General features: G+C 45.6%; 1 protein-coding gene across 1 annotated transcript in view; it reads right to left on the reverse strand.

Moving 5' to 3' along the window:
* Window positions 1–20,942, reverse strand: part of RBM6 (RNA binding motif protein 6) — a 56,080-nt gene that overhangs the window by 24,477 nt on the left and 10,661 nt on the right. Inside the window, exon 6 of the mRNA XM_050313194.1 lies at window positions 9,565–9,638. Within this exon, the coding sequence (XP_050169151.1) occupies window positions 9,565–9,638 (74 nt within the window). The remainder of the gene's footprint in view (window positions 1–9,564; window positions 9,639–20,942) is intronic.

The raw sequence follows: 20,942 nt of genomic DNA on the forward strand, positions 1-20,942 counted from the left end.
AAATCAAACCACCTCAGCTCTCTTCTCCAGTGATATCACAGGTTGGGAAGAATCAATCAGGCTTTCAAAAACCTAAGGCTATAAACAGTGAAATACCTTAGTCATCATATCATTAATGCACAGCTTTGCACAGTGAGAAAGCTTCTTAGTGAGACTTCTCAACCTGGTATTAGGTGTACGAAAATACATCTTGGGATTCTGAGAACTTAAAATTACTTTCTCTGTTAACTCTACTCCTGAGATCCTTGATGGAAAAGTACATCAAATGTTTGCTTGGGCTTTAAATGCCATCCTGGCTCAAATCTGGTTCATGAAGCCCATCTGGATATTGCTAATTTCCTGGTTAGACATGAACTATACATCACAAAAAACTAAGATTTCCCCTGTTGTCTATGAAAACAGGGGAGAATTAACTCTCATCCTTTTGTTCTAAAGACAGTTTCAGTGTTTAAAATACTTAAATATCATGTTTACAGCTTTATAGCTTTGACCCTCATTAAAAATGTAATTCCTTACATGACAGACTTGATTTTAGACCCATCCTTTGGAAGCTGTTTGTTCATTCTGGGGAAGACATAACTAACTAAACTTATAGGTGGCCTGAAGCAATGGAGATGAAGGAGGACCCTTGGATGCAACATCTGGTAGTTGTCAACACATACACACAGTGCAACAGCACCGCAAAACAAACCTTAAGGCAGAACTCTCCTTTACATCAGACAGCTTCTGTCACTGCAGAAAACAGGAAGATCTTTCCACCTCCCTCCCGTGTCCCCTTGTACAAAGCAGCTTCAGGATCTTCCCACATGACCCTCTTCTGGGAGCAATCGTAGCCAGGATTCAGCTGGTCAAACAGTGGCACTGAGACCTTTCAGTGGCTGACCCATTCACACGGGTTGGGTTATCAGGTTCCCAGAAACGATGGAAGAAGAAATTCTCCCCCTGACAAGAGAGGATCAGGGAAGATTGTGCCTTTCCTCAGAAATGCAGAGGGCTGTTGTCTGGCAGCACTCTTGGTGTTCTCCCACCTCACATGTTTTCCTGTCCGGCACAGATGCAGAGTGACAGCAAAGCTCCCAATCTCTGATCCTGTAGCATACAGGGTTTCTTGTGATCTCCATAGGTATTAAAGCTTTAATGAGAGTCTTGAAGGTGCCCTGTGGCTTGAAGGGGAACAGGGTGGATAATAACTCTGTGTCCTCCTGTGTTAAATACCTGTTTCCTTGTTGCCTGTGATTGATGGATAATGACACAATAGTCCACATAGGCGTGCCACCCCCGTTTTCCACTGTAATAATTTCATTTCCAGACAAGAACATTAACAGCCCAGTTACAGTCAAATGGAAAAAGAAATTCACAAATAAAAATTGCTGCCTGCCAGAGCTTTGATCTTGCATCTTCAAACTTGAAACCTCTGAATTTAATCTTTTACATGTGTGAGCCTCATAACCCAAGCAGAAAATAGCAAAATTCAAGGTACTTTTTTTGAATGCACCTCAATTCCAGGTAGCCAAACTTCCAAGATTGACACTGAGAAGGTCTGACACAAGCTCAACTGGGAAGAAAACAGACTAAAATCAACATCTGAAGGGAATCCCAGCTCTCTATCATAATCATAGTTATACAAAAAACATACTTAATTTCTGCAGAAAAGCAGGCAGACAATCTCTTTGAAGAGAAGGAAACGGTGCCTTCCTTAACCCCAGGGAGTGTGCAGTTTGTCATTTTTTCCCACCTCGACTCAATCTTTTACCTTCCTGTTCCTGCAATCCAACACCAACAGCGCACCAAGGAACGGAAAAGCAATTGCTGCTAAGACAGCACAAAAGCATGAACGAACAGTTCTGAGACTGGAGCTCACAACAACGACTCATCAAGTGAAAACTGCAACATTTTGGTGTGCTCCCACTTATCAAAACAGTCCAGATGGAGTCCTAGCATTATAATCTGGCTCATATGCTTGTAAAACATATCTGGTGTTCCCCTCGACGTTGCTAGAATTGGGCTAAGAAGGACTCGTTGGACTCAGCCCAACAACTTGTGTTGTCTCGTTCACGATGACGGGTCTTGTGCAAACCATTATGGCAAAACCGTGAGAGAAAATGGTCTTGCTCTGGAAATGAAAGTTATGGTGCACTCACTGAGATGCCTTGATTCACGTAACCTGAACCCACACAGACATTTCCCCTCTCACTGCCTGTTCATCTCCCTTAAGACACTTCAGTCGTATCATCAGCACCATCCACTTCTAAGAGTACAGAGGGAATTTCTGAGAGTGCAGCTCCAGTTCTGTTAGTCACCAGCTTACTTACAGGATGACTTCAAAAGCATCAAAGCAAATTAGTGGCATGAGTCCTACTGCTTTCATACAGGAGCTTGATCAAGGGATTTTACATCCTAATCCAAAATCCCCTTCTGACCACGTACACAACCTATCAATTGCAGCAGCACACGATCCGTCCTGCCGCTGATTTGCCACACTCCTTTGAAGCGCTTTGAGGCTACAGCGATACGCACTTTCCAAACGGTTACTCAAGGATATATTTAGAGTCTCTACAGATCTTCATAGCAAAATCAACTAATCATGAATGCAAGCACAATGAAAAACCAACAAGTGAGGAAACGCAGCCAGCAGTAAACCACCACTCTCCGTTTAAAGGTGAAATTGCACCTCCACGTAGCATCTATGACTAAGATTTCCTCGATGTCGCACCACTATTCCATTAACACCTTAGGAGGAGAGGACCTGACAGCTACATGACAGGGTGGCATTTGTATCCTGCCCGTGCATCCAAGGACTACTTCCAATCCTTCCTAGCTCAAGGCAAAATCTCACCTACAAGAGAATCCAAAGGATGAGTGTGCCAGATGCCACATCACTCAGGAAAGCGCTTCGCGTGCTGACAGTGACCGAAACAAAGCCATTTCTTAGGAATGCTCTGCCAGTGGGTGCTCTACCACACAACTTTAGCCCTATGGAACGGGCAGAGAGCAGACTTATCCATCGTACACATCGCACTTTGGATTCACAAGCAGAAGTTTTCGAGTGCCCCCCATTTTTTACAACAGCCATGCTGGGTATGACCAAAGCTCCAGCTATCCAAGAGTGGGTCCTCCCTGAGAGCCAACAGTGGAGTGAGTATCCGACCTTTGGCTGCCCGACAGCAGTGAGTGATGCACTGCAAGTACAGATTTATCACATCATACCATCAATCAATCGGAGAGGACTGGACACTTATCTTGTCAACCACCCGTAGATCAAGTTATTCAAACAAATGTCAGGAAATCACAATTATTCCCTCGAGCTTCTGGCATCGTAAACAGAACATCCATTCCAACAGAGAACTTGACTAACAAGGAGTTTACAATCTGCAGGGAAAGAATGGGCATTTCAGAGTAACATCTTCACACAGATTTGTTAGTGTCAACAGGCAAAAAATCCCAGCAAACCCATCACCAACAAAGAAATGTGCAGAGGCCAGTGCAGTTCCATTTTAGAGAAGGGCAGGGAGGGATGCTTTATGTGGAACAACCTATTTATACAGCAGCCCAAGCCAACCTCAGCACACAGAATACATAATTCTGTCATATACAGCAATATTTGAGTCCTGAGATAACACTGCTGGGCCACACATCCCCGGCAACAACAAGAGAGACCAAGGAAGTCCTGCTGAAGCATCTCCTGCGTGCTCCAGGCAGCTCACCCAGAGGCTGTTCAGTGGGACAATCCCATTGCAGAGCAGCAGTTCAGCAGCAGCAAACACATACTACCCCCATCACATGGGTAAGGTGAGGCTGAAGGAAAAAGGACAGGATCTTGAGTATGAGCAGGGAGGTAGAGGGACGTGGCAAGCTGGGAATCACACAAGTAGAGCAAGAAGACGCAGCTTCACAACTCTCCCAGTGAAAAGTGAACTTATTTTAAAACATTTTGCATAGCATACTTTGCTTCCTGAGGCAAAGCAGGACAGAGCTGCCAAGAAGGAGGTTGTAGTTTTTTTATCTGGGTAGGGCTAGAAAAAACTCACTGATGGGCAGCTACCACTGGCTGAAGGAAGAGTGTGTGAAGTCCCTGGCAGAAGATCTCTTACAACCTTCTGTGCCAGAGGAAGAGGGACTAAGAGGATTCACACAGCTTGAACAGCTGAGATGACAGAAGATGTTGAGATGACAGAAGAGAAGGTCCGGAGAAACATTTTCGGTACCAGAACTTTCTGGCAGTTACATTTCACACCAGAAGCCACCCTTCTCTGCACAAAGAAGGTCCCTGCAGCACACAGATAAAAATCACTTTATCACAACATCCCTGCAGGATACACACATCTACACCCACGCACCCAGCCCTGTCACAGGTCACTGCAGGCAGATCCAACTGCTTATTCACAGGCAAGTGTCTGTCCAGCACTAGGAGCTTCCCACTGCAGACTTCTATACTGATCTCAGAGGCTTATAACTCCAATTAAATGCCAGTTCGATGGGGTGATTAGTGAGACACAAGAGGGAATGAACAGATGATTGACTCAACACGTCAAGCCTCAGTGATGTAAGACCAGGCTGAGCTCGTGACCAGGTCACACACTGAATCAGACACAAAAAAAACCCCAAATCAGCTCTGCTGCCTGGAAATCCACTCACCCACTAGCCTATGGAGGGAACTTTCCATAGGTCAGGTGGCTCATAAAAATTCCTCCACAATGTGCATGTTTCCCAAACCATTAGGATGTTTATAGAAGAAACACTGTGTAGGTGTAGGTATACAAGCCTTTTCTCTCTCTATACACATGCTCCGAAAGGAAATTCTAGAAAACCACACAGTCTAAAGCAGGACAAGCTTAACAGGGGAAAAAATGTGCAAAGCTGCAACCTGAACAAAATCCACACACCTAATATGCAACAAGAAAAGCAGAAGATAACATCAGCTGGTGATTCAAGGAGGGCAGATCAAAAGCAAGCACCCTCAGCCTAACACACAAATGGATTTCAGTGTATTTGTGGACACCCTCAACTGCCACTACCATCACCCTTGACTGCAGGTTAAAGCTAAAGAGATGGATTGACACTGTCAAGTGGATAAATGACGGGTACCAGACAGCCCGTGAAAATACATCTGAGGCAGGTGTCATCTTCCATTACAGAGGGCATTTGGCAGATTCCTGAAAAAAATGCCAGACTCCACAACTCGGCACATCCTATCAAAAGGGAAACAATTATTTCTGATGTCTGGACACACATTTTCTCTTACAAATTGCAACACACTTCTTGCACCACAGGCTTCAATAAATACTCCTCGGCTACAGGTCACAGGAGAAGTTCCATTCTCAGGATAACCACATGCTCCTTCTGTATTTAACTGGGAAGCCACACAGAGTTGTGACTTCTTACTGCAAATGTTTTCAGGACAGAAAGTCCTAAGCTTTGCCTGCTTGTCACAGCATCTTGTGGATTTTAACACCAACAGCTACAGCAAAAAGCCTGTGAAGTCTGATCTGCACCAGAAGCTCTGTTCACACGGAATGCAGAAAGGCACTGCAGTGAATGGATACAACGGCTCAGAGCAGCAGAAACGCTCGGCTGATGCTCCCAGGTGCTCAGGGGTGAGACATGCTCAAGTGAGCACCCACAAAATCCAGTAAGAATCCCTCCTACCCTCCCCAGTAAGAAACAAGCAGGGAATGGAGCTATCACTGTGCTTGGCAAGCTGAACCACGACAGCGCTGCAGGGGAACTGCTCTGACACATTCCACCTCAGCGCAGGAAGTGGAATGACCACTCTAACACACGCCTGGAGACCTCCACAATAATTTTTGATGTACGTATTTTTAAAAGTTCATGCTATAGCTCTTCTCTTGCCCTCTTACTTAAGAAACAGGAGGAAAGGATTACAAAGCTGTTAGTTACTAGCAACAAAAGCCAGGAAATATTCATGCAGCCAGTGTTGCTAAGTTTGAGGCCTGAGAGGACTTGGAGACAATACTACAGCATCAGTGAGATAAACCATTTGCTCCTAAGGTTAAAAAAAAAATCTTCCTGCTTCCGTATGTGTAACAATCACCTCCATCTCAGTGAAAACAGTAAACTATCCAGGCAGCAGAGACAGGCTCCCTCCATTTCTCCTCCTCCGGCTGCCTTTATGACACACGACAGTACACGAAGGGTACTTCACGTCCCACCTGATTTTCTCACACCCAGTAACAATCTTGTTGTGTCTGTCTCTTCTCAGATGAAGGAGTGCAAAGAGATCCCAGCGCATATGGAGAAGAGCCATGGGATGTATTCCCGAAGTTGCTTCCAAGAAGCCAACCTGATGCCCCCAGAGAGGAGCACTACACCTACTACACCAGGGTGTCAAAAGGGTGCCAAAGAAAACACAGTCAGACAAATGCCACACCACCAGCCTTTCAAAAATGAAAATAAAGGAGGGAAGGATTATTTAGGAGAAACCATGTGACTCAGCAGACAGAAACCCCATCTTCCATTCAAAATACCTGTCTCTCCCCAAGGGAAAAGCAGCTCCTCACAGACAGAAGAGAGGTCTCACACTACTTAAACGACAGCCAGCATATAACAAAAGGCCACCATGAGCATCACCAACCATGAGGCTGCAACAGGGGCTGCACCCGGGTTCTGCACAACAACTCAACAGCCCATCTGCCCTGCTGGGGCAAAGAGCCCCCCAAAGCCAGCAGGAGAGCCAGCACTTGGTGCCCAGCACCTCCACACTGGGAATAACAGCACCTTTCACACACGTTAGAGGAGACCCTGGAGCTGGAATAAATTGCCAGTGCAACCATCAACAAAGCAAAGCAATTAATAAGGGGGGTGTTGTCATTACTTTAGCTGTGGCAATTAATACAAGTGGAATGAAACTCTCCTCGAAAATTAGGGCAACACAGAAGATGGATGTTTCCTTATCACAATGCATGTAAAAAAGCCCCCTCACATCTCAGTGGTCACACACACATGAATGTGTCACATTACTGAATGGAGGCAGTTGGACCTGGTAAACCTGTAGTTCATAAATTTGGGAATGGTCTTAAGTGGGTGCCAAGTAAAACAAAAGGATTTCATGGTATGGGGATTAGACAATACAGGGACGTAGCAAATTGTTCTTCAGGCGGGGGCAGTTCAACAGGCATCACACAGCATCCAAAAATGCTGGTTTTGCACAAGCTATTTATTCCCAGTCTGCAGATGCCTGAGAAAGAGGCAGGTTGACTAGAGAGGGACCAGGATGTCATTTGCTATTTATGCTTTCCCAAGTGACTGAGTTTGACAGGGGTAGCTGATAACCTTCTGAAAATAACTGAACTATCAAAGAATCTGTGTCTTAGCTAACACAGGTTTTGCAGCTTGCAGAAATGCAGACTGATTCTCAATCTAAGGAGACCATCTTAGAACTCTACCCTGGAAGTCATTAAAATGGAATATCTGTTCTCTAAGGAAAACTGAATTCATAACTCCCTTTCTGGATATCTCTATTTGGCTTTTACTGAGAACTTAAAAGTCACCTATCTTCCCTTGCAGTATGTCAGATACAAATCTTGCTAGTTTTTTAATTTAAACAATTAAGGGGGCTCTTCTTCATGTTCAGTCACAAGCAAATTAGAGAAGTTAACACACATGGGGCAATCCAGAGTTTACAGCTCTCCTGACCAAATGCAAATAGCTTGGGTCACCCCAAACCCCACATTTCTAACTTCACTAATTACTAACTACTGTGGGTCTACTGAAACATCATGAAGACTGGCACATGGAGGCTTTGGAGATGATCCTCTCCCAACACTCCATCTTCCAGGTCTCCTCTGCACACACAGAGACACGTATAGCAGGAAGAAAACGGGAAGACTTCACACTCTGTCACTTTTTAACTGGTGGAGTGCATGGCTGGGACCACTACCCCTGCCAATAGCAGGGTTCTCTGCCAGCACCTGCCTGAATGTTGGAAGGGAACCCCAGGAAAACATTCCCCAGCCTGCCTGCTGCAACTGCTGCTGGGGAGGTCACTGTAAGCAGCAGTGGAAAGCCAGCCACAGCTTCCTCCTGTGCACGTGTGTGCAGGGAGTTACTGGGCACCACCAGCAACTCAGTTCAGTTTAAGGATTGGTGCCTAAAGGCTCTTTGCTGTAGCAATGGACCAAACCTGCCCAAATCTACATACTCCAAATAGGAGAAGGGGCAGAGCAGGCACCAACAATAGGAAAAAGAGGTATTCCCAAATTCCCTGGTACTTGGGGATTGCTCTTGCGCAGGGAGATGTTGTTTCATGTCAGCAGAGGAGAGGCATTTGGTTAAAAGGAATGTCATCTCTAATTACAGATTCCCCAGTGACAACAAAATAAATTGGGAATTGTAGCAACACTGAGGGGGAAATAGAAGTTGTCACTGATGGTAAAAGTAATAATTAATTCCGGAGCCTTCTCTCTCTATGCTCCTCACCACCACCCCGGTGGGAATGTGCCAGGCTCTTTCCCAGCAACAGAATTATTTCTGTAAAACATTTTTTGTAAGTTGCAATACCTCTGTAACTCAAAATAGAGGCAAATGCGAGTGCTTAGTGGGACCTTTGAAACCCCAGCTGTGAAGACTCATTAACTGTAAGTACATTTTTGCAGATGCACAGCTCTGAATCTGACTCATAACTCTCCTCTCATGACAGTGAGACCCAGGATTCAGGTAAAAAGGCTTAAGATAATTGATATGGATTCTTAGTCAGGCAAATTAGGAGGAAGAAGGCAGCAGAGAGGAAACTTAAGGGATGTAGTGAAGGAAGGGGGATCTCAGTCGTTTAGTTGGTTTTGTTGAGTGATCCACCACCTACAGTTCCAAGGCACGGGAAGGGTGGTGTAGGATGGGAACTTGTTTTATCTAACAAATTTTATGCATCTTGCTCTTGTATGGTGGACAACAGCTCTAGCCTTAAATACTGGGTCAGAGTAAAGGCCCCCCATGGGTACTTACTCCCTGGGGATTTCAGCCCTTTTGTCCTTTTCAGGGAACTTTCAGGTTTACCAGGCTCAACTGCACGGAGGGCAGTCCTTGTGTCTGCAGCTCCTGTTTGCCAAAGGATGGGATAGATATGGGGGAGATGCACAATAAGCATCTCTCCCACGCACAAGGCATATGGAAAAGTGGAGCCTGCAAGTCACAGTTGACTCAGAGCTGCATCCAGAGGCCTCACCTACAGTCACATGTGCATGTGTGTGTGCACACAGACGGGGGAAGAATCCAGTGCTAGCAGAGCTCTTCCCAACCAGATTGCAGTGTGAGTACAGAACCATCAGGGTCAAAACCTGCATCAGGAGTCTGTCAGCCACCAGCTTCTGACTCCAGCCAGTGTGCTGACACACACCAGGGAGGAGGGCACACCATTTGGTGTCCAGCAGCTCCTTCCCACTGGCATTTCTAAGCCTTGTACAAGATTCTGGTAACAGCATTCAAACCGTGGTGTTGTGTATTATACAAGAACAGATCTTCCTTCACAAAAACCTCATAGGCTTTCCACCACCCCACCAAAAAAAAGTAATTAAAAATCTTCTAGCAGCATTGACCGAATTGTAAAGCAACCTGGTTGGCTTCCATGCATCCGATGGCCTCTTCCAAGAGTGAAAACTCCACGCAGACATAGCCATAGTCGTAACCTGGGGACAGCATTTAAATACAGACGGGAGTCATGTTAGTGCCTTGTCATAAAGAAAGCCACATTAAATATTCAATTTCCCTTTCCCTCCAATGACAAACCCTCTAACCACCACCCCTCTAGTCCAGAATGAAAAAGAAAGAAACCAGGGACTGGCTGGATGATGATTAACTGTGCAGTTTATCATGAATGTTAATAGTACAGTGTTCCCACTTCCCCTTACACAACCCAGTGACAGGCAACCCTTCCTTAGGGCAAGAAATAATTGCTTTGTCGGTTTTTTAAGGCATAGTGACTTTCCACTGCCAGTTTCACATTTTGTGCTACCTTGGAGGCATCGCCTTCCAAAGTAAGTGTTGATAAATCATTTCCAAGTACCTTGCTGCAAATGTATTTTACACGAATAGCCAGCACTTTAATTGGGCAATATTTCAGAAAGAACTAACACCATTCCTTTGCCTTTGCTATTTTTCCTTCAGCACCTGCTTACTTTTTGAAGTCCAATCCCTTGCATTATGAAAAAGTACAGAGTATAGCAGAGCAGGAATGAGAACTCCAACTTTCTCATTTTGGTATGGATGTTACTGCACATCTAACAAGAGGGTGTGAGAGCTTTAAGTTTAGATTCAAGAAGCTACTCTAGTTTCTTTCCTTTCCTCTTCTCACTGCTTGGAAAGCTGTCATCTCAGTCGCTACAGAAGGATGCACTGATTTAACTGCGTACTCCAGTTACCTGCACTGAAACATTATGTCCCAAAGCAAAGTGCAGTGTGAACACTACATAACCTAAGACCAACTCAAGATCCATCCTCGATGCTGAAGCTGTCTCCAAGAACAGGAGCGCTGAGGAACAACCAAAAGTCACAACCTCACCCTTCACATGCCAAGGCCACCTCACTCCAAAAGAGTGCTTTCCAGATGACCATGGGCCAAGATGCTCCTACACGGACACGCAGTGAGAGGAAAGGCTTGGCTCCCTCCTCCTGCTGCTCTGTTGGTGGGTTTGGAGTGAGATGAAAGCCTGGTCTGCATACAATTTGTTCCATTTTAGGCACCTAAATGTCCTGGTGGAGAGCTTGTCTCCTCTCCTTAAGATGCACATTTTAACTCTGGTATCTTCAAACCAGGTTTATATCTGGCTCCTATTGCTTCAGCCCCTCACCTTCCATGGGAAGGTAACTCCATCCATGCTTCTTTCAGACAAGGCATTCCAGCCTGCTGGAAAACCGCCCCCATCTCCCCCAAGTCTATGCCAAAGACATTTGCTGCACTCTCTAGTTTTTCCTCCTCTGTTTCTTTACATCTTTGTACTTTACCACATCAGAAACAAGGCCACACAAAACTATTTCATCATCAAACTGATTTTTAATTCTTTTTTATTCTGGGAGCTCTTTGCATGCAGTTCTAAAAACACAATTCTGACTTTGCACCTTTGCCTTTAATAATGAGACTCCAATTTGAATCCAGCACATCTTCCACATCACACAGGAATTTATTCCCCTTTCCCATATTATTTTAGTCAATATAATTACACTAGAGGGAAATTTATCAATCTGGGTGCTTTTCAGCTCAGTGAAAGATGGAGTCTAGCAGCACAGCATCTGTGGTGGAAGGCAGCTAAAGCCACTTGATACTCTTACATGAAGTGGGCACCTGGAACTAGAGGTATGGTTTCAGCTGGCAGGATCGACTGAACCAAATTGATCCAGCTGTTCCCATAGCATCCATTCTGCCCTGCAGCACAGCCACACCGGATCACACTTTGCAAATGAAGGAGTTCTCTCTGCAGAAGGCAGCTGCTCTCCAGGAGCAGTGCTGCCCCTTGGTGGGAGACTGTTCTGCATTCCGGGCAGACACCTCTGCTACTTCACACGCAGCGTGCGGCCTCACATGGTACATTTTAAAGCCTTACTCAAACCCAGAACTCTTAAGTTGCTTCTTCCAATTCTGTTTAGCAAAGAGCTGCATGAATTATATTTGTCAGCCCATAAGGCTCCTGATTCCCCTTCAGAGAAGGATTTTGAAAGCTGCTGTAATCAGGGCACTATCTTATTTCCATGTGTATATGAAGCTGGGGATCTCCTGACAGAAAACAAGATTGCAGAAATTTTCACTCTATTTGCTCTGCAACAAGAGGACATTTCCATCCCAGTCCTCATGAAGGGAATGAGTGGTTTAGACATGGATTTAATCCAGCATGACACAACTGTGAGTGCAATGCTGAATGTTATACACATATACAAAAGCTCAGACGCTTGGAGGAATATATGCCAGAGGATCATTCCAAACGTTACATGGAGGCAGTTAAGGGGAAGCCCAGCACATTTCTCCTTCTGCACTCTCCCACCTCTGCTCTCCCCCACCCAGCTCATAAACACAGCAGCAGTAACATGTACAAAAACAATAACTGTGGCCCCATATCCTGCCAAAAAGCAGCTTCAGGCCAGACGTTGGGCTCTTGTGGTCGGGTTGCAGAGGGACGCAGCGTTCTGGAATTCACTACGAGCTGTCCCTGCACAGACAGCACCGAAGTAGTGATGCAAGAAGAGAGCAGCCTGGAGCCACTGCTCCGCTCCAAACCGCTGCTGAAGATGTGCGAGGGCTTGACACTTTCCCCCGCCCCCAGATCCAGAGCTTTGCATGGATCTGACAAGCACACTCGGGATGTGAGAACTACGGAGTAACATCAGCCTTGGGCGGTGCAGCACCCCCGATCTGCCCCCTGCCCCAGCCTCACCAGAGCATCCCTCCATTTCAGACCAGGACTGAAATGGAGGCCTGTGAAACAACGGCACCGCACCTTCAAAACGCGGTACCTGCTGATTTTTCCACAATCACATTAATTGTAGCACAACACTTGAAACAAAAGCAAGTGGCCTGAGACTGGTTCTAAAAGGGGAGCAACTACAGAGGCTCCTGCCACCAACTGTTGTGCCTCTTCCCTGCCTCCTCCACAGGGCTTGTTCAAGCTCTGTGTGGCAGCTGCTGAGCTTGGATATTTCTATTTCCAAAACCTTCACACATATTTTGTCTGTCAGGACACAGCAATTCAGCTGCTGTTACCAGAGACAGGGCAGGGGATTTTAACAGAGCCGTAGGGACAGGCATCTAGTGTCTGGAACTGGTTCAGTAGGCATCCCAAGTAAGCTGTGCTCCCCTGTGAGTGAGAGCTCTCAGACACCCACTGGTATTTTACTGCTATGACCTGGAGAACCAAAGCAATCAAATCAGGAAAGAAAAACCACTGCTGAAGATTACAGTGTGGTGGTTTTGACTCTAGGTGGCCTAACTGCACATGTAAGGTTTCACATGGATATCAGTCTTGGTATCTTCACTTACTGGTTAGCACAGCACTACAGTTTCAGGATCCCCAAGAAAGTAGAACAGAGCAATGATTTGCAGAAGTATACATGATCGACACAGACTCTGACAAAAAGGAAAAATCAGTATTTCCCCCATGCAACCTCTGAGCACGCTGCAGCACAGCTACACTGTCCAAATGACCTCTCCAACAGGAACAGCCCTCCAACACTTGAATTCACCCAGATTTTGGCCCTAGCATAGCCCTAAAACATGCATGTCCTCATCTCCCCCCATGTTTTAGGTCAACTGTGTAAAAGAACTCTTGTACCTTATTTAGCTACTTCCTCTCAGCTGCACAAGCCTGCAGTACCACAGGCTGTGTACGACAGGCGAAATCAGAACACAAGGAGAGTGAGCACATAAGATCCAGAGGACTTCTGCTTTCCCTTAAGTGCTTCTATGTATACACAATCCTTCACGGATGCTCCCAAAGCATGCTCGGCTGTTTTCTGCACTGAAAATGGGCACAAATGCCTAATACTTAGGAGTAAAGACACATTTAGAGCTCCAGAAAGCTGCTCTGCAAGTACTGGAATAAGGAATATTCTGCCTCTGAAACAGATGTGTTTTAGCAAAGTGAATTTTGACAGCAAATGGAGGGTCCCTGTTAGCACGCAATGGTTTGGATAAAATCCTGAAAGCTTGCCTTAAAATTACTGTTCTTTGGCTTCAGAGATAAAGATCAAAAGACTTGGGATTTAAAATAAGACTTGTTTCTATACACACACAGTTTCTACTGAACAACTGACACATAGTAACGTGTTACTTCATGATAGTTTGTTATATCAAAGATCTAAATAAAGGAAAACCATAACGTTGTTCTCATGGGGCTGTAAGCAGTGTGAAGACATAAAAAAAAAAATATCTCTGGAGTTTTAGGAGGCCAAACGAAAAGATCATGTAGTGACAGCAGCCCTGTCTGTGCCAAAGCAAAGATAGTTTTGGAAAGAAGGCAGGATGGCAGCATGACAAAGGCATCCAACCCAAGAGGCGGTCCGGCTTCTGGATTCTAGGAGTGAGCACGCAGTCAGCCGTGTCACTGCACACCCCGACAAGTTTAAGGCATGAGGTCACCTCCAGTCCCTGGTGAACCATCACCTGCCCTCTCAAAAACAACCGCGACAAACCCCCGCCTGCTGTGGTGCTACGCGAAAACATTCCCTCTCCTCTGGGTCGGGAAGAAGAGGGTCTCGCATCACAGTAACTCCATGTAATAGGTCGCCAAAGGACACCACCCTAACCTGGGCAGAAATCCGGGCAGCTGGGACAGCTGCAAACCTGGTGGAGGTTCTGGCACCTGCCGGGTGGGGCCAAGCAGCCTCAGAGCAGATGGCAAATGATGCAGTTTCCATGGACAGACAGCTTCTCCACCATCCCAACAACACTTCACTTGTGCTTTTTTTCCCATACGATGAGACAGAACTACCACAGAAGAAAAGCATTTGCCATTTTGTGGGCTTCTAGGACTCTGAGAGGTGGTACATTAAAGCAGAGCCGTGGACAGCTGCAGAAGCAGGAGATTCTTGCTGCCTGCTCTCTCCAGAGACAGCATGGCAGAGTGCAGCTGAGAAAAACCTCTGCAGAGAAGAAAGTTCGACTGCTCCAAGGGCAACTACAGCACAAAGTATGGAGTGACTATGAGGGACTTCTACACCCTCTGAAGGAATCCGCGGTCTCACACACTTTGCAAAGCTCGGGGAGTGACGACAGGATTGTGCACACTGTTCTCAGAGAATGTGCCATTCTGCAGTTGAGTGGAAGCTCTACCTCATCTGTGGCAGACTTTGGCCACGTGCCCCTGACCCACTGCACAAGTTTTCCCTGTTTCCTCCGAGGCAAGATGCAGATGTAGGTCATCTGTACTAAAGAGTAAATACCTCATCACAAGCAAATACTGGAAAACACAGTATTTCTCTGTATTTCTGTGCTATGACACTGGACTATTATTAGCAGGCATCATACACTCAGTGCTTCCAGGAAAACAGGAGCTCCTGGACATGCTCAGGAGAGGCTGTACCTGTGCTTATACAGTGGGCACTGCCCTTAGAGCATTGTAGTGACTTCTGTGGCAGGCAGAGGAAACAAATCTGTCCACACAGTCTGAAAACTTGGAGGGCACCCCCACAGCACGGCAGGGAACAGCAGCAATCCATCTATGCTAACACAGAAGCCAAAATCATGAGCTCTCTCAATACCAGCTGGTGGATTCTGAGCATCCATAAATTTGTCAGATCTCTTTACTGCACAGATAAATTGGTCTTCAGAGCTACTAAAGCTGAAGAGCTGTACCAGAATAAACAGGACAATCTGCAACAAGCCATATCCCAAATTCCTTTCAAAGGCTGAGCATTTACAAGCCACACCTGCTGCTGGGAAAAGGCCTGTCACTTCCTACTGTCCCTCTGTGTAAAGAAGTGCACTCTTACACACTCATTCACGACAGAGAACAGCACTGAAACCACAGGATATGAAACAGAGCTGTATTCTGAAAGGTAGAGCACTACAGTCCATCCTCCTCCCTCCCTCCTGGAGACCAAGACACAGAAAGGACCTGCCTGAGATGCCCTCAAAGGCAGCTCCATAAACTACAAGAACTACTACAGTCAGAACTCCAAATGACTGTCAACCCTTCTTGGCCCAACAAGGGTAGTTTATACACCAGCAGATAGGAGAGGAGGGAAAAACACACAATGCCAAGATTGTACAAACTGTACTTTTATTACAGATGAAGTATTACATTATATTTGTACAGAAACCTGGAATCTGAGGAAGGCTGGGGCTTTCACTAAACTCCATGAGGGGACTGGAAGCTGCCTATCTGGGAAAGTGTTGCAGACAGGAGCTTGGTTTTAAAGTGCTGTTAACGTGAACCTGGTCTCCAGGATATATGATCTGTCATTTAGCACAAAGGACTCAGAGCAATGAATGCAATGTCAGCACACTGTGCAAAGCCTTGAAGTTTTGCTCTAGAGATGCAAAAGGAATGAGCACCTTTGTAAAAATGGCTGCAGCGAGGATTCTGCGTGTCAAAAGGCCTGTGAGCATGTTTTATGGATGAATGTATTTGTTGCCTTTTCTGTCGGACAGGCCTTATAACCCTGAACCAAGGGTGATCACTATCACAAACACTGACTTAGAACAGATTTGTACTTCCTATTTCCTAAGCCACCACATCACAGATAAGGAAAGACAAGCAAGAGTGCCCTTTGCTTCCAAGAAACAATGCACTGCTGCCATGAAACCAAGCCAGACAAGCCAAAAGCCTACTGCCCACACAGCTGGGAAAACTGGCAAGGACTGGTATTGATGACCATGGACTAATTCCAGCTAAGTGCTTTTTTAGTCCTTGGCAGGGCTATTCTGGCTACAAACCAGAACCAATTGCTTCACTCAGATGAGCACTGAAGACATTTCTGCAGCTCCTGACAGGTGAGCCCCTGCAGACTGCAGAACTCTGCTGATGAGCAGGGGATCTGGCCTCAAGAAGGAACTCCACGTGTGCTACAGCATCTTGTGAGCTTGTGGATGATCACTTCAGCTCTCAGCAAGCGCCCGAGTCGTGGCTGACACAGCAGAGTGTGCCACACAACCTTCGCTGTGCAAAGCACCAAACACAAGAGATTATTCATCCTTAGCACCAGCCTTGATGGTGAGCCAAGATGTCCTCTGAATAATTAGCCCAACAGTCAAGATGCTCCTCTGTGTGCTACAGACAACCCACAGCATGGTCTTTGTACTAAACCAAAGAATCTAAGTCCTTGTGGGACCTATGCCTAATCTAACTCCAGAGGGTTGGTGCCAAGCTATCTTCATAAGGAAGCCACTAGCTGGCCACAAATCTACCCTTCAGAGGGGATTTCCCCAAGGGCACTGCATCACTCCAGAAAGGGAACAAAAGCACTCAGCCCAGCACAGTTCTGCTGCACAGCTCCCCACACAGAGCAGCAGCTCACCTCTCCAGCCCTACATATGGCTGGAAGCTGCAGCACAACAGCCATGGAAAATGGAAAACTTATCCCTACCACGGACTGATGCACCACGCAAAAATCTGTACCAATTTTTCCATCACAGACTGGAAACTTTTGGACCCTTAGACCATGAGTGTTAACAAAACATAACACTAAAAAAACCACCAATTTTAAATTCCAGAGGCTTCCTGATATATTCCTGAAACCAATGATTCACTGTTCTGATATACAAGATAGGCTGCACTACTAGGTAAAAAAAAAAAAGCACCTCTTAGAGATTTATCTAAGGGGCTTATTAATATTTAACAGGGCACCAATGCGGCAGAGCTTAGTAAGAACAAGCAAGATAATACAATTTTCTCCTAGGATTCATCCAAGGCAGTTTAAGTTTAACACAGGGAGGGATAAGGGGGGCAGTTCCAAGCGCCACATTAGGGCCAGGTCTGGAGCAATGAAACAAAACATAAATGCCAGGGCAAGAAGGTGGCCAAGCAAGTAATAAAGTACATTTAGTGCCAGTAGCACCTGGCAAAACAAAAGCTTTTCAAAACAGAGCAGGCAGCTGCCATAAAGCAGCTCTAAGTTAGCCATGTTTTCAGGTGACACTACATGTCCTGTGTGTTCCTCCACCACAGGAGGATGCCTGTCCTTTAGCATCAGCCACCCATATCCATGTGGTCATCACTCTGGCCAAAAGCATCACTGCTGTTCAGAGAGCTCCTCCCTGCTCCAGGCATCCCAGTTCCATGTGTGCTTTGCTCCTCAGGGGTGCAGAATTGTTTTCCCACATCCCCACCCAGGGTTCAAAAGCAAGTATTTGGAAGGGTCAGAAGAGAGCTAACAGAATTTCTGAGGTGCTGCACTAATTTAGAGGGTATAAAGGCGTTGGGATAGACCTCACTGCTCCTGCTGACTGCAATCCAGCTCACCTGGTCCCTCCAGAGCTCCTCTCTGCCGTGGTGAGCATGTCCACTCCTCACCAGGCTCTCCCAGCCCAGTAAAAACTCCTCAGGTTCCCCAGATGGGCTTGTGGAGTGAGATAGAAAAGCCTCATGGGCTGCCAGCAATTTCTCAGGCTTGCTTTCCCTGAACAGCTTTCACAACTGCTGATACCACCCCTAACACAAATCATGCTTGGAAAACACATGTTCCAAGCTTGTCCCACTGCAGACTGTGTGCAGGAGAACAATTTGAACAGAAGGCTCAGAGTACACTTTGTGTTTTCACTTATTACTTAGATACCACTGCAGCATCTTTTAGGAGTGAACAACTCCTAAAGCAGCCCTTTAAGATGAAGATGGCTCCACATGCTTCCTTCTCCAAAACACTTACATGTGTGCTCAGCCAGAGTTCTGGGCACATCAGACCCTCAAGATAAGACCTCAGACTTTGCTTATGTTTGACATTAGGCAGGGGAGTGGAAATAAAACCTGATGAGAACCAGGCAGGAGATAAGTTTAAAATACGATCAAAATCAAAACCAGTGCAAGGTGTGTTCACCTTAAGACTCCTTGAAGGTCAAAAGATATTGGTTTCAAGTTCCTGGCAGTCAGCATGGATGCAAGTGCACAGACAGTAACAGGAGAAGGACAGACCCAGGGCTACAAGCAGCCTGGTACTGTCACATGCTGCACAAACAGCCCCACAGAGAGGGGACCATGGTGTAAAGCCACATGAAAGCTCTGATCCCAGTGAGCAGAGATAAGCACCTTCAAATGGGACAGGGTTGCTACTGAGCTGCTACTGACAGACAAGCCTTTCCCAGAGAGCTGCTGACAGGTCATCACCGTCAGCATCTCCCGAATCAGGAGGACATCTGCACGAGGCAGCAAGAGAGGCACCAGGAGATACTGCACACCAAAGCAGCTGATGCTCTTTGAGAAGATTCCACTGTCACCTCAGGGTTTGTTCTTTGCAACGATTAATTGGACAGACATGACCAAACACACTTGAGAAAGCAAACTGGAAGATAAGCCAACAATCTAATACAGTTATTTCTGCCAAGGCTTACACACCACGTTGGAAGAAGCCCTCTTCCCCCCACAAATGGATTTGGCACTTTCAGTCTGAACATACAGGCATCAACTAAATCTAACTGATGGAAATTAGAAGTAAACATTTTTTAGGGTAATACTATGAAGTCCAACTTTGACATCTTATCATTGTAAATATCTGCCTCTTTGATTTAAATAGAATTACTATGCCACTTCTTAAGGTCTCTCCTTTCACTGCCTCGTTTAAAATCTAGCCACCATTTCAATCTGTGGGCTTCAGAGACAAAATAATCTAAAGAATCAATAGCTTGAATGCATAACAAAATCACACCAGGTATAATAAGAACAGCGTTCCATTCTCAGCACAGCCTTCAGTGAAAATAGACTTCCCTTCGCACATACACAGTATGTAAAAAAAAGGGCTTTATAAAGAAGTTGAGCTGCTTTTCCAAGAAAAATCAACCATATATTTTCCCCCAAAACAGAGTCTTGTGAAAGATCATACAGTGGAATCATCACATTGAAGCTGCTGAGATAAGCTTTATGATAAGCGTTATCTTTTTGTGAAACCGATCCAAACCTCACTTATTTCGAGTTAATTGCGTGTTATTTGTTATGGCTGTTATTGTTCTCCCACAGCTGCAGGCATTCTTCTCTGAAACACACTCAACATGCATACTCATGATCAATGTTATTTTTAACATTTCTGGACAGCACTCAAATATATACAACCCACTCAGACTGGCTTAGCACGTGCTCCTCTGAGCCAGCCATCGAGCCGATACAGCCCGTGGGCCCAGGAGTATCCCAGAGACATCACTAATCCAGAAGGTTTACTTTTCATTCTCAGGGATGTTTACATACAAACCCCACCACAAAAGCATTGTTTAGCCCATGACTGGCCTCTAGTTTCAAACAGGCTTAGCTTTTCAGAAGTTATTATGAATTCAATTCTACACACTTCTCTAGGATGACCTAATGTGAAAAGGCTGGATTAATTTTACTACTGCTTCTAGTTACCCAATTTCAAGATGAAGTTTTCACAATTCAGGAAGCTTTTACTGCTCTAGACATATCCACCTTGTGTAAGAAGGATCAGAGAGTTGTTTAACTCAGCAGCTGCATTTGCAGCCTCAGGATTTAACGCAAAACAAAGATTTTGGAGCATCCACGTACCCTAGAACAATGTTACACCACTTAAATGACTGACGTTGACAGCTTTACACAGCTCATAAAACATGAGCTAGTTTTAACTTCATTCCTTGCCTCTCCACAATTGCCAGGAAAACTTTTAAACCCCCCAACTTTGCAGCTGAAGATACAGACTGAATCAGAATGCAGCTTTTGGAGAGACAGCAGAAAACTGCAAGCCTCATGTAATATGTGACCACCCGCAGATATCGGAGCTTCTGCACGTAACTTCAGGCACTGTGTCTCATCCTGAGCAGCCTTTGAGACTGGGAGTGGGAAGGAAGAAACAGCAGTTCTCTAATGAGGGCAGTAAGTCCTAATAACATACATGGGAAGAGACTTATGAAGAAATTTCCAGTTCAAGTTGATTTATTACTGAAAAAAACCCCCACAACAACTGACAAATCACATCAGCACAGGCAAAAAGGGGACAGTGTTGCAATTACTGTGTTGCAGTCAGTGCCGTGGGGGTGACAACAGCCACGCTGAACTATGCTTAGAAAAGAGGAAAAGAAGCAAGACTGACTGTGCCCCTTAAGCTCTGCTTGTTGGGCCAGACCAGATTATGTGACACAGGGATGTTCTTTAGTTCAAAGGTTCGTCAGAAGGTTGTGAAATCTCCTTTGACAGCTTCCAGAAACAAAAATACACTTGAGAAATACCCCATTGCCCCAGTTTCTCTCCCCAGTTACTAAACACATTGGAAGCCTTTATATAATGTATTGACACCAAGCTGCTTCATGTAAAAACCATACTGGAAATAAGAAAAAGCACTGATGAAGGTAGAAG

The sequence above is a fragment of the Myiozetetes cayanensis genome, unplaced genomic scaffold (genome assembly GCF_022539395.1).
Source record: "Myiozetetes cayanensis isolate MyiCay16 unplaced genomic scaffold, myiCay2020 scf18, whole genome shotgun sequence".
In the NCBI taxonomy this organism is placed as follows: domain Eukaryota; kingdom Metazoa; phylum Chordata; class Aves; order Passeriformes; family Tyrannidae; genus Myiozetetes; species Myiozetetes cayanensis.